At 41.8% G+C, this 13,818-nt stretch overlaps 1 protein-coding gene across 1 annotated transcript; it reads left to right on the forward strand.

Moving 5' to 3' along the window:
* Positions 1-1,753: 1,753 nt before the first annotated feature.
* Positions 1,754-13,712, forward strand: LOC111322242 (NFX1-type zinc finger-containing protein 1). The gene is given in 6 exon segments (XM_088751799.1): positions 1,754-1,888; positions 2,951-3,036; positions 3,702-3,818; positions 3,955-4,059; positions 4,413-4,526; positions 4,616-13,712. Coding segments are annotated over 5 exon segments (8,157 nt in total). The 5' UTR covers positions 1,754-1,888; positions 2,951-2,969; the 3' UTR covers positions 12,370-13,712.
* Positions 13,713-13,818: the final 106 nt, after the last annotated feature.

A 13,818-nucleotide genomic window follows, 5' to 3' on the forward strand; every position in this document is an offset into this window, starting at 1 on the left:
AAGTCTGTCTGTATTTGTATTGACCGGTTCAGAAAATTCGTCCATTGAAATCTCGAAGGTTCTCGATCTATTAAGATCAGCCCGCTTGATTGTCTTTAATCATTGATTATATGTTTAACTGGATGGAAACCCTGCGAGCAGAGGCTCTTCGATCTTCCTAGATTAGTCGGGAAGAGGAAGGTCCTGAGCAAGTTGTAACAATTATTAGAAAAAGTCTAAATATACGAAGTATGAGGGACAATTTGAAACTGGCTGTAGAGGGCAAACTCCAATGTTGGAAGACTGTCTTGTATGTGTGTATGTATGTATGTATGTATGTATGTATGTATGTATGTATGTATGTATGTAACCAATTATTAGGCTGGAATGTTCCTTATCGACTCTCAAAGGGCTCAATTGTTGGACTAGAGCAGTAGATAATATTATCGGCAACGAGTTGGGTTATTTGGTTCAAGACATTTAATTGCTTCTCAGAGTTTCATGCTTCATCAGAAGCAATCATTAGGAGTTGCCTGATGATTGCTTCTGATGACCCATGAAAATCTGAGTAGCAATTAAATGTCTTGGACCAAATAACCCAACTCGTTGCTGATAATATTATGTATGTATGTGTGTATGTATGCAGGAACCTCTGCGAGCCGCCTCGACTTTCTTTGAATTGCCGCTCATCCACCGAAGCGGATGAGTCAGTCCGGTTGGAAACCAGTTTTCCCTGTTTCGGCTCGGTGCGCATATGTGTTGTTAGAAATTGCTGACTAAATAGACGCCCACAGTTCATTGTTTACGCTCGTGAATTTCTCAAAGTCGTCAAATCTTCGTCCGCGTCATTAAAGTTTGACGATAAAAGCGACAATCCACCAGACCGGATTTTCTAGAGTGTCTGGGGCGATCGACTTGACTTTGTGAGACGCTTTACGCTTACCATCTTGCGACAAGACGGAGAATATTTCGCTCGGAACATGCCGCATAACAAGCACACCAAATCTTTTCTTGAAGCACGAGCTTTGGACGTCACCTTTTCCACTGGCGTTTCTGGAGAACCAAAAATATCAGACGATTCCATGATGGAATCGCCTGAATTAAAACTACAACACACTACACTACACTTTTTTAAACGAATCATTCTTCGGTATTTGCCGTGTTTTCCTTGCAAGAAACTCGCGGGAAAATAGTTGCGACAAAATGAATAGTTAATTGCTGATGGACTCGAGGCTGAGCAAGGCTCGGTTACATTTGAATTTAACGCACACTCAATAGGTAAAGTCGAGGCGGCTCGCAGAGATTCCTTCCTCTTCCCGACTAATCTAGGAAGATTGAAGGACCTCTGCTCGCAGGGTTCTGGAGGGAATGTCTACAGAATAATTGATAAAACAAACGGTTTCTATTTTCTCTAAGAAACAACTCTTCTAAGCATATTAATTATTTAAAATTTAAGTGAAAATTCACTCACTGTAGTTCATGACTGTGAAGAGATAAACTTGTGAATAGTCTCAGATTTTAGTCAGAATCTGTACATCAAATGATTATTGTCGTAGTCAGTACAGTGAGTAAATGACAAGATTTTTTCGTGAACTGTGGCTATTCAAAGTTATTATCCAGTTACTAATCTACCCTAGACCAAAATCCTGGTCACATTCTAAAATGCATGCCCTCAAGTAGCCTTCTCCCATTACGGAGTAAACCAGATTAGCCACTGACAGTTTTCCATCCCTTGCACGTTCTACGCGCTTAGCAAAGTAACTTATTTAACTCCAGGAGTTGAGTACCCCTACTGACATGAGTAACCACCTCTGCCGATGATGACCGTGATACATTTCCATTTTAGTGCCATGGTCATACCATCGCCTCTGCATCTGTTGACAGTCGTAGGGGAACTAAAGCTTTAAGGGTAAGTCAAACAGAACCAGTGAAAAACTGGACTATGTCATGAAGTGCAGTGTTAATACAAGGTTGTGTGCAGGCGAGAGTGTGTCTAGAATTTGATTTGGTATACCCTCCTCTTAAAGGCGGGGTAACTGATACGTTTTTCGTCTCTGGCCGATGAAAGATCACACGATATTTTTGTGAGGGAGAAAAATCGAAACAAACTGATTGCTCTAATTTGTGACGGAAACTCATTATTCGGAATGTTTGTTTAGGGTAGATTGCTGCTTATCTGGCAGAACCTTTCCAAATACCGCCTCCCGGTTAGCCCAATGGATAGAGCGCAGCCGGACTGTTTGGCGGGAGGTCGAGGGTTCGAGCCCCGGCCGGACCAACACTCAAGGTCTTAAAATAATTGAGAAGAATATGCTACCTTTCTATAACATCAAGAAATGGTTAGATATTCTAGTCTTCTTGGATAGGGACGAATAAATGGAGGTCCCGTCTTCTGCAGGGTTAGGGGTAGGAGACGTTAATTTCCCACGCACGAGATTACGGTGTGATGGATGTCCTCCCCTGGGGTGAGATGGGTGGGTTTGTTGGAGCTTAAACCTCGTAGGGGACCCATGTCCAATTGTTTCTGCTCCAGTACTTGGTACAAATCCTCAAGTAAATAAATAAATAATAAATATGAGTAACTTCATAGCTCTTCCGGAAACAAGTGAGGACTTCAGGATTCCAGAAGTCTTAATGCATCCGTAGGCGCTGTTAAAGGAACGAGCAAACAATAGAAGGTACACGGTTCTCTCCATTTAGCAACTATAGGCAGCATATTGTAAGAGATATGAATTTAGGCCTTTTAAAATGAACTGATTATTTTACTTAAGTAACTTTCCTAGGTTTTTTTTAAGATGTCCCATATCAAGTTTCACCTTTGTATACGTGAAACCCACGAATTCAATTCTGGGAACGATACCCAACTGTAACCAAATCGACATTAACCAGAAAGCAAGTCTTGTGCACCATGACTGGACAACGCTGGGTTTGTCAGTGATACAATCTCTTTCCTTTGAATTCTCAATTTCAGCTCTCAGCGAGAACTCAGCATGTCTTCACAGAGACGGTCAGGAGTAAATCCCAAGAACCTGAAAGAGTCTGACGGAGTCTCAAAAGGTAACAAAACAATTTATTTCAATTTCGAACGTGGACAAGATAACTGCAGTGTGAAGGACCACAGAACCAAACATTTTCAATGGACCAAAGTTAATCCAAAACAAATCTATTATAAAATAGCGAGAAGAAAGAATTTTTTTTCTGAAGAAATGTTTTCAAATGAAGTGGTTTCTCAATCCTTGTTTAACCCTACAATATAGATTCCAAGCAAACATCAAACCCAAAGCAGGAAAAACGTCAAAGAAAAAAGCGAGGAAAGGGGGAAACTAGAATGTCACAACCACAGGGCGCTTGCGGGGCAGCTGCTGATGAAACACAAAGTAGACCCAGTATCTCAGGTAGGGAAGGAAGAGATGTGGAAAGTAAAAGAAAGGGCAGAGGAATGCAGTGAAGCAAAATTATTAAGGAGGTTTCAAGTTAGCGTAGTCACTTAAAATATGAGATACTGCAGGAAAAGGAAGCCAGGAAATGAAGGTACGATGACCAAGGGAGCGAAAGGAAAGAGGTTAAAAGGGGGGTGGGGGGGGTGGGGAGACGTTCAACGATAAGGAGCGAGGAAAGAAGGGGAGTGGGGAAAGGATCGAGGTATGTTTCATGTATTGAAGTTTTAGTGACAACAAAAGTGTTTAATCCTTCCTTGTATGACCTTTCTCTTTAATTTTAAGATGACAGTTCCGCAAAACAGAATAAAGAGCTGAAGGACCACAGGAGAAGGAAGCCACAGAAATTTACAAAAGGCAAGACACAAGCGCCTTCAAATAAGAAAAAGGAAACGATTTCAGGTCTGTAGAGTTCTGATTTCCCATAAATTAGTTTTTACACATTTGTAGATACAATTTGAAGACACAAAGCAACCTTACTGCAGTAATGCTCTCAGCGTTAAGATTAAAAAGAAAAAGTAAACTTGCTGTTTTCTAGATGATGGAGCATCGTTACAAACTGACACAAGAGAAACCGAAAAGGAGACAAAAGCAGAAGACCAATCTGCAGATTCTACGCCAAAACCTGGTAACACCACAGCAGGTATGCAGAGTGATTTCCTGGTACAATTTTGGTTGTAAATCGTACCTTTCAGTAGTTTATCAAAATGGAAAGATCCTAAGTAAACGCCACACCTAACCTGGTAAAAACTGTTTCAAAAGAGTTACTATACAGGAACGCAGTTAATTAGACAACTTTTCTGTCTTCCTTCCCACAATCAGCAATAATTTTGAAACATATTTGTGCACTCATTCCCCCCCCCCTCCATTTAAACGGTAATTACTGGTGTTTTAGGTAATCTGCTAACAAATACATCGGCTGTGTATTAAATTTTAAATTGGCTTAGTCATAAATGTCTCGATTGTGGGCTTAACTGTTTGCTATCGATATTGAAGGTGGGAAATGTGACCAAAAGAAACAAGATCCTCATGGACACGAGAGAGGGGCATCACGGGAATCCAATGAACGTAATGGATTGCCTCCTTCGCGTGGCAAAGGAAGACGTTTTGGTATGTAGACCGGCAAACATTTGTAACATTAGAATAAAATTTGTTTTGTAGAAAATTCATGTAAGTATTTATTGATTCGTATGATACAGGTCAAAACTGGAACTATCAACCACGAAAAAGTAATCCACCCACCACAAAGCACCAAACGCAGGCTCCACTTCCGTGTGAACAAAATAAACACAATCAAAAGAAATCATTTCCCAAAAAACGAATCGTCCTTGACCTCTCACAATTAAAAGAAATGGATTGCATTGAGATTGTTCAGAAGCTGAATGATGGTTTGGATTTTTTTAAGTTCTTTCTACGATCAGAAGAGCAACAGCACAACAGTGACGAATTCATATTGGATCTCACTAAAACATTAGCAATTTGCTGCGATGCCCCATCAAACGAAAACACGAATAAGATTTTAGCTACGCTCAAAGGATCAGCATTTTTCAATAAGAAAATTCCCTACTTGCTTGATCGTGTTAAATTGACGAAGGCATTAAAAGATCCGGAATCTCGAGGAGAATTCATTGGTTGCTTAATCAAAGTGTTCACGAGTTATTTGGGTCACTTACCAAGTTCGTATGCGGACCCACCTTACGATCAATTGAAACAAACCCTGGAGCAGACAACTGTTGATGGAAAAGATGAGCTGACGAAAGAGTTAAATCACTTTAAGCAAGTAAGAGATGACATAATAAGAACCGAACGAGCAAGGCATGGAAAGCGCTATACCGGCACGACGGAAAAAAAGCCACCGGACGATTTTAGAAAAATTCCCATTTGTCCAACGACTACAGAAATCAAAACTCAAGAAGTTCCTTTCTTACGGAAGAACATAAAAAGAGGACGTTACGAAGACGTCGAGCACTACCTAGATGTGCAATTCAGATTGCTACGTGAGGATTTTCTTGAGCCCTTAAGGGAAGGTATCTACGAAATAACGCATCATGTTTCAAGAGAAAACCGTAATCAGCTGATAAAATGCTACCAGCGAGTGCTTATTGTTGGCAAGGAGTTCACAACATCCGGAGTTAATTACGAAGTTCAATTTGATGTTTCGCAGTTCGGCAAGACAAACTGGGCCCAATCAAAAAGGCTCATCTTTGGATCATTTCTTTGTCTTTCCAAAAACAACTTCGAAACATTGCTTTTTGCTATAGTTGCCAATCGAGACCCAAAAGACCTGCAGAAAGGTAAAGTTTACATTCAATTCGTTGAGGAGCAAAGTGTTTTTGAAATCGAAAAAGGCCGAGATCTATACCAAATGGTTGAGTCACCAGCCTTTTTCGAAGCCTATCGTCACGTTCTAAAGGGACTTCAAGGATTGAATGAAACAAACATGCCTTTCACGAAGTACTTGGTTGAATGCTGTGCAGAGGTGGATCCACCAGAGTATCTAAGGCGCGAAAGTGACCAAGATCCCGTATGTTATGATCTCAGTAAGGCCCTTGATGTACCAAAGTTAACAAAAGCGAAGAAAGTACCTGTTCTGCAACCTGAAGCCTAGCCATCTGTCGAGTCACTACGTTTGAACAGTTCCCAGCTAGAAGCTTTGCGAACAGCTGTTTCAACTGAGTTTTCTGTCATCCAAGGGCCACCAGGCACAGGAAAAACTTACGTTGGAGCTAAAATTGTGCGGTGCTTGCTCGATAACCGTCAGCAATGGGACCCGAGTAAAACGTCACCAATGTTGATGGTTTGTTATACAAATCATGCTCTGGATCAGTTTCTCGAGAAGGTAATGGACTTTCTTCCAAAAAGACAGATCATTAGAGTTGGCGGAAGGTGTAAAAGTGAGCAACTACAAGCATGTAATCTAAAGCTTTTTACGAAGATGTATAGACGACGTGATGATCGCGATGAAGTACAAGGTAAAATTCGATTAAATAACAGAGAAATGAGAGCTTTAAAGGGTTCTTTTGCCAAGGGGGATGGTGATGTGATGGATTTTAAAGAATTGGAATGCTTCATGCAGATGCAGCATACAGACCAACTGTATCAAGCTGTCTCACCACCGAAAGCTTCAGCTAAATGTAAGACGATTTCAAACATTTTCAAATTGTGGCTCTGCAACAACGCGAGGTTGAATGATCTGAATCAGAGCGCAAACACGTCAAAGATAGATGAAGGTGGTGAAATCCAAGAGGAGTGTATCATTCTACCAGAAGATAAGGGTGAAATAGCTGTTAGTATTGATTGCACTCCTTTCCCGACCTTAGAATATAATAACACAAGTGGTTACTTTGGAGGCGGATTTGTGAAAGGATTTGATGAACAAAACCCCAAAGAGAGCCCCAACGAGAACAAGGCGCAAAGAGATACAAGAAACGATGAAGAAACGATGCTTCCCTTTGAAACAACTCAACCTCAGGCGGAAAAACCACAAACGACCCCTCTCAACCTAACCAGTTCGTTTGGGGAATTGTATGAAGTGAGTCCTGAACATGACTTATCAAACAGCAAAACGTTGCATAATGATTTGTATTCACCAGTTTCTCTTGAGGCAAAAATAGAAACTACCGCCGAAATTACGGAGCGCCTCGAGGAGCCAGGTCATCCGTGGAATTTCGTACTCGAAGAAGACCCCGGAGACGATGAGCCAACCATCACCATAGAAGAAGAAGCTTCAAGGCTGCAAAATGAACGATGTATCGAGGGCGATGAAGAATTTGAGTTATTACTAATACCAGAATCAGAACACGAAGGGGGCGTCCTAGACGGTACTTACGAGGACCGTTCGTTCGTGTGGCAAATAAACAGCCTAGAACGTAGTGGGGGAGGTCAAGTGATGGACGGCGACAACAGCCAAAGCCAATTTGAAGCTGAAAGCCAATCACCCGAGTCACAAGACGAGATCTCTTTGGAAGAAGAATTCAGCAAAGTACAATCTCAGTTAAGGAAGATTTCAGCGATGACTGATGACGAAGCAAAAAGGGTGACAAACATCTGGGATTTAGCTGAGAAAGAGCGATTTCGATTGTATCTATACTGGGTTAAAAGCTATCGAGAACGCTTGAGACTTGAGATCCAAAGAGGCGAACAGAAACACGAAGAACTCTGCGCTAAATGGAAAATCGTTACCTGTCAAGAGGAGGAGGAGGTAATACGCAGAGCAACGGTCGTTGGGATGACGACCAGCGGTGCAGCGAGGTACCACTCGATGCTTCAGAGAATAGTTCCCAAAATTGTTATAATCGAGGAAGCTGCTGAGGTTATGGAGGCTCATATCATCACTTCTCTTGCTTGCGACACAAAACATACAATTCTCATTGGGGACCACAAACAGCTGCGCCCGAAACCAACGGTCCATCAATTAGCCACAGAATACAACCTCGAAATCTCCCTGTTCGAACGAATGGTGCTAAATGACATGGAATGTAAACGCCTTGCTATCCAACACCGCATGCGTCCCGAGATTGCTGCCTTAACTAAACGAATTTATGTACATGAGATCATTGACCATGAAAATGTATGTCATTTTGACGATATCTCTGGACTACGCCATAATCTTTTCTTCCTCGATCATAGTCAGCCTGAGTATCAAGTTCGTGGTCTCCAGAGTTTTTCCAATCCTCATGAGGCAGACTTCCTAATAGCACTCTGCCGTTATCTATTATTGCAAGGATATAAACGAGCGCAAATCACTATTCTCACCATGTATGCAGGCCAACTGTTAGAGCTGAAGAACAAACTGCCCAGAGAAGAGTTTGAAGGGGTTAAGTTATGTGTCGTCGACAATTTTCAGGGCGAGGAAAATGACATTATCTTGCTCTCGTTGGTGAGGAGCAACTCCACGATTGGGTTCCTCAAAGAATCGAACAGAATATGCGTGGCATTATCAAGAGCTCGTCAAGGTTTTTATTGCATCGGAAATTTTACCCTTCTCAAATGCAAAAGCCCACTCTGGAAAGAAATATGTGATGATCTTGGAACAAAGAACGCTATTGGCCAAACTTTACCACTGGTTTGCAAGAGGCATGGCCGTTGTAGTGAAGTAAGAAATGGGGGTGATTTCCGAAAGTTCCCACTGGGAGGCTGTGACAGGGTCTGTGGAGAGCGCCTCGACTGTGGCCATGCATGTGAAAGAAAGTGTCACCCTACAGAGGAGTATCACGAATCGGGTCGATGCCCAAAGATGTGTTGGAAAACCTGCAGCAATGAGCATCAATGCAAGAGGAGGTGTCATCCCTATGCCTGTTTATGTCCGCACCTTATGCTGAAAATAATCCCCAAATGCGGTCACGAACAAAAAGTACAGTGTCATGTTGAGCCAGAAGAGTTTGTTTGCCTCGTTAAGTGCGAGAAAACACTCAGTTGTGGACACAATTGTACTGAGGTTTGTGGGAGCCACTGCACAAGGATTTGTAAAGTTCTATGCAGTAAGTCCCTTTCATGCGGACATGAAAAACAATTGCTGTGTCACCAAGACCCCATGCTTTACAGAAAATGCAACAAACGCTGCAGCAAAATTCTGGAATGTGGTCATCCTTGCTCAAGGAAATGCAGCGAAACATGCCTTTGCAACACTACAATTGACCTTGAACTGCCATGCAAACATTTCGTACGCATTTTATGTTCCATAAAGCACAACCCACCTCTTTGCGTCGAGGGTTGTTGTAAAGATTTGCTATGTGGTCATAAGTGTCCTGGTCTTTGTTGTGAAGATTGTAGCAAATACCAGTGCAAAACTCTGGTTGACAAGCTCCTTTCCTGTGGGCACGAAAAAACCATTCCATGTTACATGGACCCACGCGAAGCAAAATGTCAAGAAGCATGCCAAAAGAAGTGTGCACGTGGTCACCCATGTCAACAACAGTGTCACTTCGGTTCACCATGTAAAGATTGCTGGGTTGAAATAAATATGGCACTCCCTTCGTGTGGGCACTTCATCCAAATGCCCTGTTTCTGCGATCCAGCCGCTTTGATCTGTAAAAAGCCATGCGAAAGGCTTCGGCCTTGTGGACACCCTTGCCGAGACTTCTGTGGTAAAAATTGTGAAATGCGACCGTGCATGAAGCTTGTCCAGAGAACATTACCGTGTCAACATACGATTACATTGGCCTGTCACAAAAATCCTGAAACATATAAATGCAAGGAGAATATTCTAGTCGATCTACCATGTGAACACAGAAAGTCCATGAAATGTCATGCTCTTTGCGCTGGTATTCAAAATGTACTGTGCCATGAAAAAGTTGAAAGAAGTTTGCCTTGCCATCACAAAATCGTTCTTCCCTGTCATACAAATCCTGACGTGTACAAGTGCAAAAAAAGAGTGGAAGTGAAACTAAAATGTGGCCATATAATGGTTGCCATATGCTCGTTTGCGACCGTTGTTGAACAGGAGTTAGAGTGCATGGTTTTGATTAAACGACAATTGCCATGTGCACACGAGGTAAATATCCCCTGTTCTAAATCCAGCCATGAATACAGCTGCCAGAAACGGGTCGCCGTTACACTTTCCTGTAAACACAAAAAGTACATGGCGTGTTCAAAACTCACAGATGGGCTTGAGAATGTAAAATGTGAAACAGTGGTGACAAAACTACTTCCTTGTGGTCATGAAAAAGAGATGCCCTGTTTTGTTAGAGCAGAAGAGGTTTCCTGCAACTTCCCCTGTGAACGGGTTCTTTCTTGTGAGCATCCTTGCCGTGGAAGATGCAGTGATGACTGTAGTATGTTTGCGTGCGCGGAAACAGTTGAAAAGAGCTTGGCATGTGGATACCATCGACTTAAATGTCTTTGCTCGGAGGATGTTTCTGAGGTTGATTGTACCCAGAAATGTGAAAGAAAGTTGCCCTGCGGTCATTACTGCAATGGAAAATGTTCTGAAATTTGCGGTCAATACAAATGCGAAGAGATGGTTTGGAAGAAGCTAGATTGTCCAGTAAAACATACCCGTCGATTACCCTGTCATAGAGATCCAAGAAGTGTAGTGTGCTTGAAGAAATGCACGAGAAAACTATATTGTGGTCACCCCTGTGAGGGTGCTTGTGGGAAACCATGTGAAAGTGTTAAGTGTATGCGGAAAATGAAGCATACATTTCCATGTGGGCACACAACAAGGGTGTCCTGTTTCGAGAGGAAAACCGCCATTTGTAGGGCACCTTGTCCGCGTCAAAAGTTTTCCTGTCAGCATTTTTGCAAGGGGTTGTGCGGGAAACCGTGTGATGGGTACCCTTGCCAAGAGGTCGTGACCAAACGTCTGAGATGTAGCCACAATATCAAAATGCGCTGTTGCGACAACCCAGAAAAAGTACTGTGCCCGGTTGTATGTGGAAAAATAATGCAATGTGGTCATCAGTGTTCTGGAATATGCGGTAATTGCCAGAGAAGGCGTTCACATGAAATTTGCAAAAGTCAATGCAGTCGATTTCTGGTTTGTTTACACCGTTGCAAAGCTCCTTGCTATTTACCTTGTCCTCCTTGTGTCGGCAAATGCAGTCGGGTGTGCCCTCACGACAAATGTAGGCAGCCTTGTTCAACACCATGCGAACCTTGTAGGCAGCCTTGCACGTGGAGTTGTCGCCATGGCAATTGCAATAATCTCTGTGGAGAAGAATGTGAACGCTTACCATGCAATGCTCCCTGCCCCAAGACGCTTCGTTGTGGCCACCGATGCATTGGTTTGTGTGGAGAAAATTGCCCTACGCTTTGTGCCATCTGCAATACGAAAAGTCTTTCAATAAAATCAGCTGATGGACGTGCTAACAATACAGAAGCTCCAAGATACTTGCAACTCTTCGACTGTGGTCATATCATAAAAGTCGAGGAAATGGACGAGTGGATGGTGAAAGAACAGGGAAACAATGTTCAGCTGATGCGATGTCCCAAATGTTCAACAGTAATTACATTTAGCTACCGTTATGGTAATATCATCAAAAGGACCCTGAAAAATGTCGAGAATGTCAAAGAAAAAGTACAACAGCTTGCACATGAAGTTGTCAACTCTATTGAGCGCACAAAGAGGGATTTACGTCGCCTAAACTATGATGTGGGGAAGCTAAAGTTTCCGCAAATAGTTTTTCGCCCTCCTCAACCGTATCCATGTGGCATGCACGATATGCGTTTTATTTTTACTCTTAAAAATCACTTGACAATTCTTTACCTGGCCCAAGCAACAGAAAGGGTAGTGGCTGAAATGCGACTTGCGGATGCTAGCATCAAAAAACAGCCTGGGCTGGATCAACAGTTAACCATTATCACAGACGCGTTGGGAAAAATCAAAGCGTACCTTGAGCATCCCCAAGTGCATTTGAAAATCCTGAGTCAAGTGCACGACCAAACAAGAAAGTTTTCTTTATTCGTTCGTGTTTTAGAGGTCCAAAGTAAGGCCATTATGCATCAAATTCCATGGTCCAGCGGTGGTACTCATCGACTTAAAAAAGCACACGACCGTTTTGAATTGTTTCTCCAGGGTAAGGACGACGCCCTAGATCTCGAATGGTTGAAAATTATTGTTACCTTGTTAAGATCAGAGGTGAACCTTCCAGACCTACCAGCTGAGGACGCCAAAGACTTCGTCAATTTCCCAGGATACCAAAGGGGAGTCTGGAAATTATGCAAAAAAGGCCATGTGTACTACACAGGACTCCTAGTGCGAGAGGGCAAAGATATCTTCATCGGAAGCGAAGGATGCACCCAGTGCATAGCTAGTGAAAGTGAACAAACCGTAAAAAAATTGACATGGACGACAGGTGACAAGTTAAATTCAACAAGTAAGGATGTGAAATGTGAAGCGGCACGTAGGGGTCTCTACTCCACTAGGAAGGCAAGAAAAAGAATGGACACAGAATTAAAAACATATCGCCTAATAGTAATAGCACCTGGAACCAGGACTCTCCCATCAAATTGAAACAGACTAGACTGCTGCTTGTTATCAGTCTCGGTGATGGTTCAGTCCGGCAAATCGAAACCAAACCTACAATTGTACAAACGACAGAGAGATGAAGTTGTTAGCGACCTGCCTTGCTTTGAGAGCTCGTCGAAGAAGAACTAATTTGATGGCAAAGCTTTCTACCTATAAGAGAGGACAACCTGGTTCTGATGGTCAGGTCATTTTTGAGCAAAGGAGCTTGCAAGCACATAAAAGAACCTTCCTACTGAACTGGTAAATACAAAATGAACCGTAAAATATTATGTAATCTATATCACTTAAGCGAGGCCAAGATTTTAGAAGCAGTTAAATGAAATACTGATGGTATTCTCAGGGGAAGGAAGTGAACATTAGGGCATACCGCTCAAACCTGCAGTTAACTGATAAATCCATAAAAGAGAGTAGTAAGCTGTTGATAAAGTATCCTTAAAAGATGATTGTTTACTAATACTCAGATAGTGAAGAAAATAAAAAATGCTAACAATAGCCTGTACGCAGGCGGCATATTTGGAAGAAAAAAGGAAATGCAAATCACCTTTTGAGTGGACACAAACTGTCAAAGCTTTAGCTATCGCTAAACTACTTCTAGTCGTATCTATCTGGTTGACTTTGTCTCGATTGATAACCACTACTTCCGTAGACAACATGAGTCTAACATATCATCACATGGCCAGCAAAGGTGTCGACTGCTTTTCGTTAATCGTCCTCTATTAATCAGAGAGATTAAAGCAAAGAGCAAATAAGAGCACGATGTGACATGTAAGTGACTAACTTTCATTTGATGGAATGGCTGATTGGAAAATTGCAAGTGATGAATGATTGAATGGTTATTTCTTAGCATAAAGGTGATGGCATTATCATTTAGACCTATATGCTAAATTGTCCATGTTCTAAAATTCGCACGAGCCTTCTGAATATTTTTCTAACAATATCTCACCAATAACAATAAAAATAACTTTAGTTTTGTTTAGTCCGACGAAAATTCAGATTGTAGTATCTGATTGAGAAAATTGGGAAGGTAATTTAGCAAGCTTATATTTGAGGTTCCTTCGAAAGCCTCTAAATTTTACAATACTCTATCCTCAGAATTAGCAGCGTATGTGTGCATGTAGGTCATAGCTTACTCTCATGCCTCATTAGCTACTATGATCTTAATTTTGTAGTAGACAGGTTTTGAGTTCATAAGATATAAAACGTTTTCGCAAAGATTTATCGTTTCATTTTCTCAGAAATTTTTGCCGAGTGTTTAGTACCCTATATAATGTTTAAAATTTCCCATAGTTTGTCGTTTTGTAGCCAATAAACTTGTTACATGATGTCAACATGATCCTCTACTTTAGTTATGGATGGTGATTTATTCAATTCCTTAAGGCTCATTGCCTTTTTTTTATGACTGTCAACGAGCTTCTTTGAACATTGAGTATCATC

This window comes from Stylophora pistillata, chromosome 3 (genome assembly GCF_964205215.1).
Source record: "Stylophora pistillata chromosome 3, jaStyPist1.2, whole genome shotgun sequence".
In the NCBI taxonomy this organism is placed as follows: Eukaryota; Metazoa; Cnidaria; class Anthozoa; order Scleractinia; family Pocilloporidae; genus Stylophora; species Stylophora pistillata.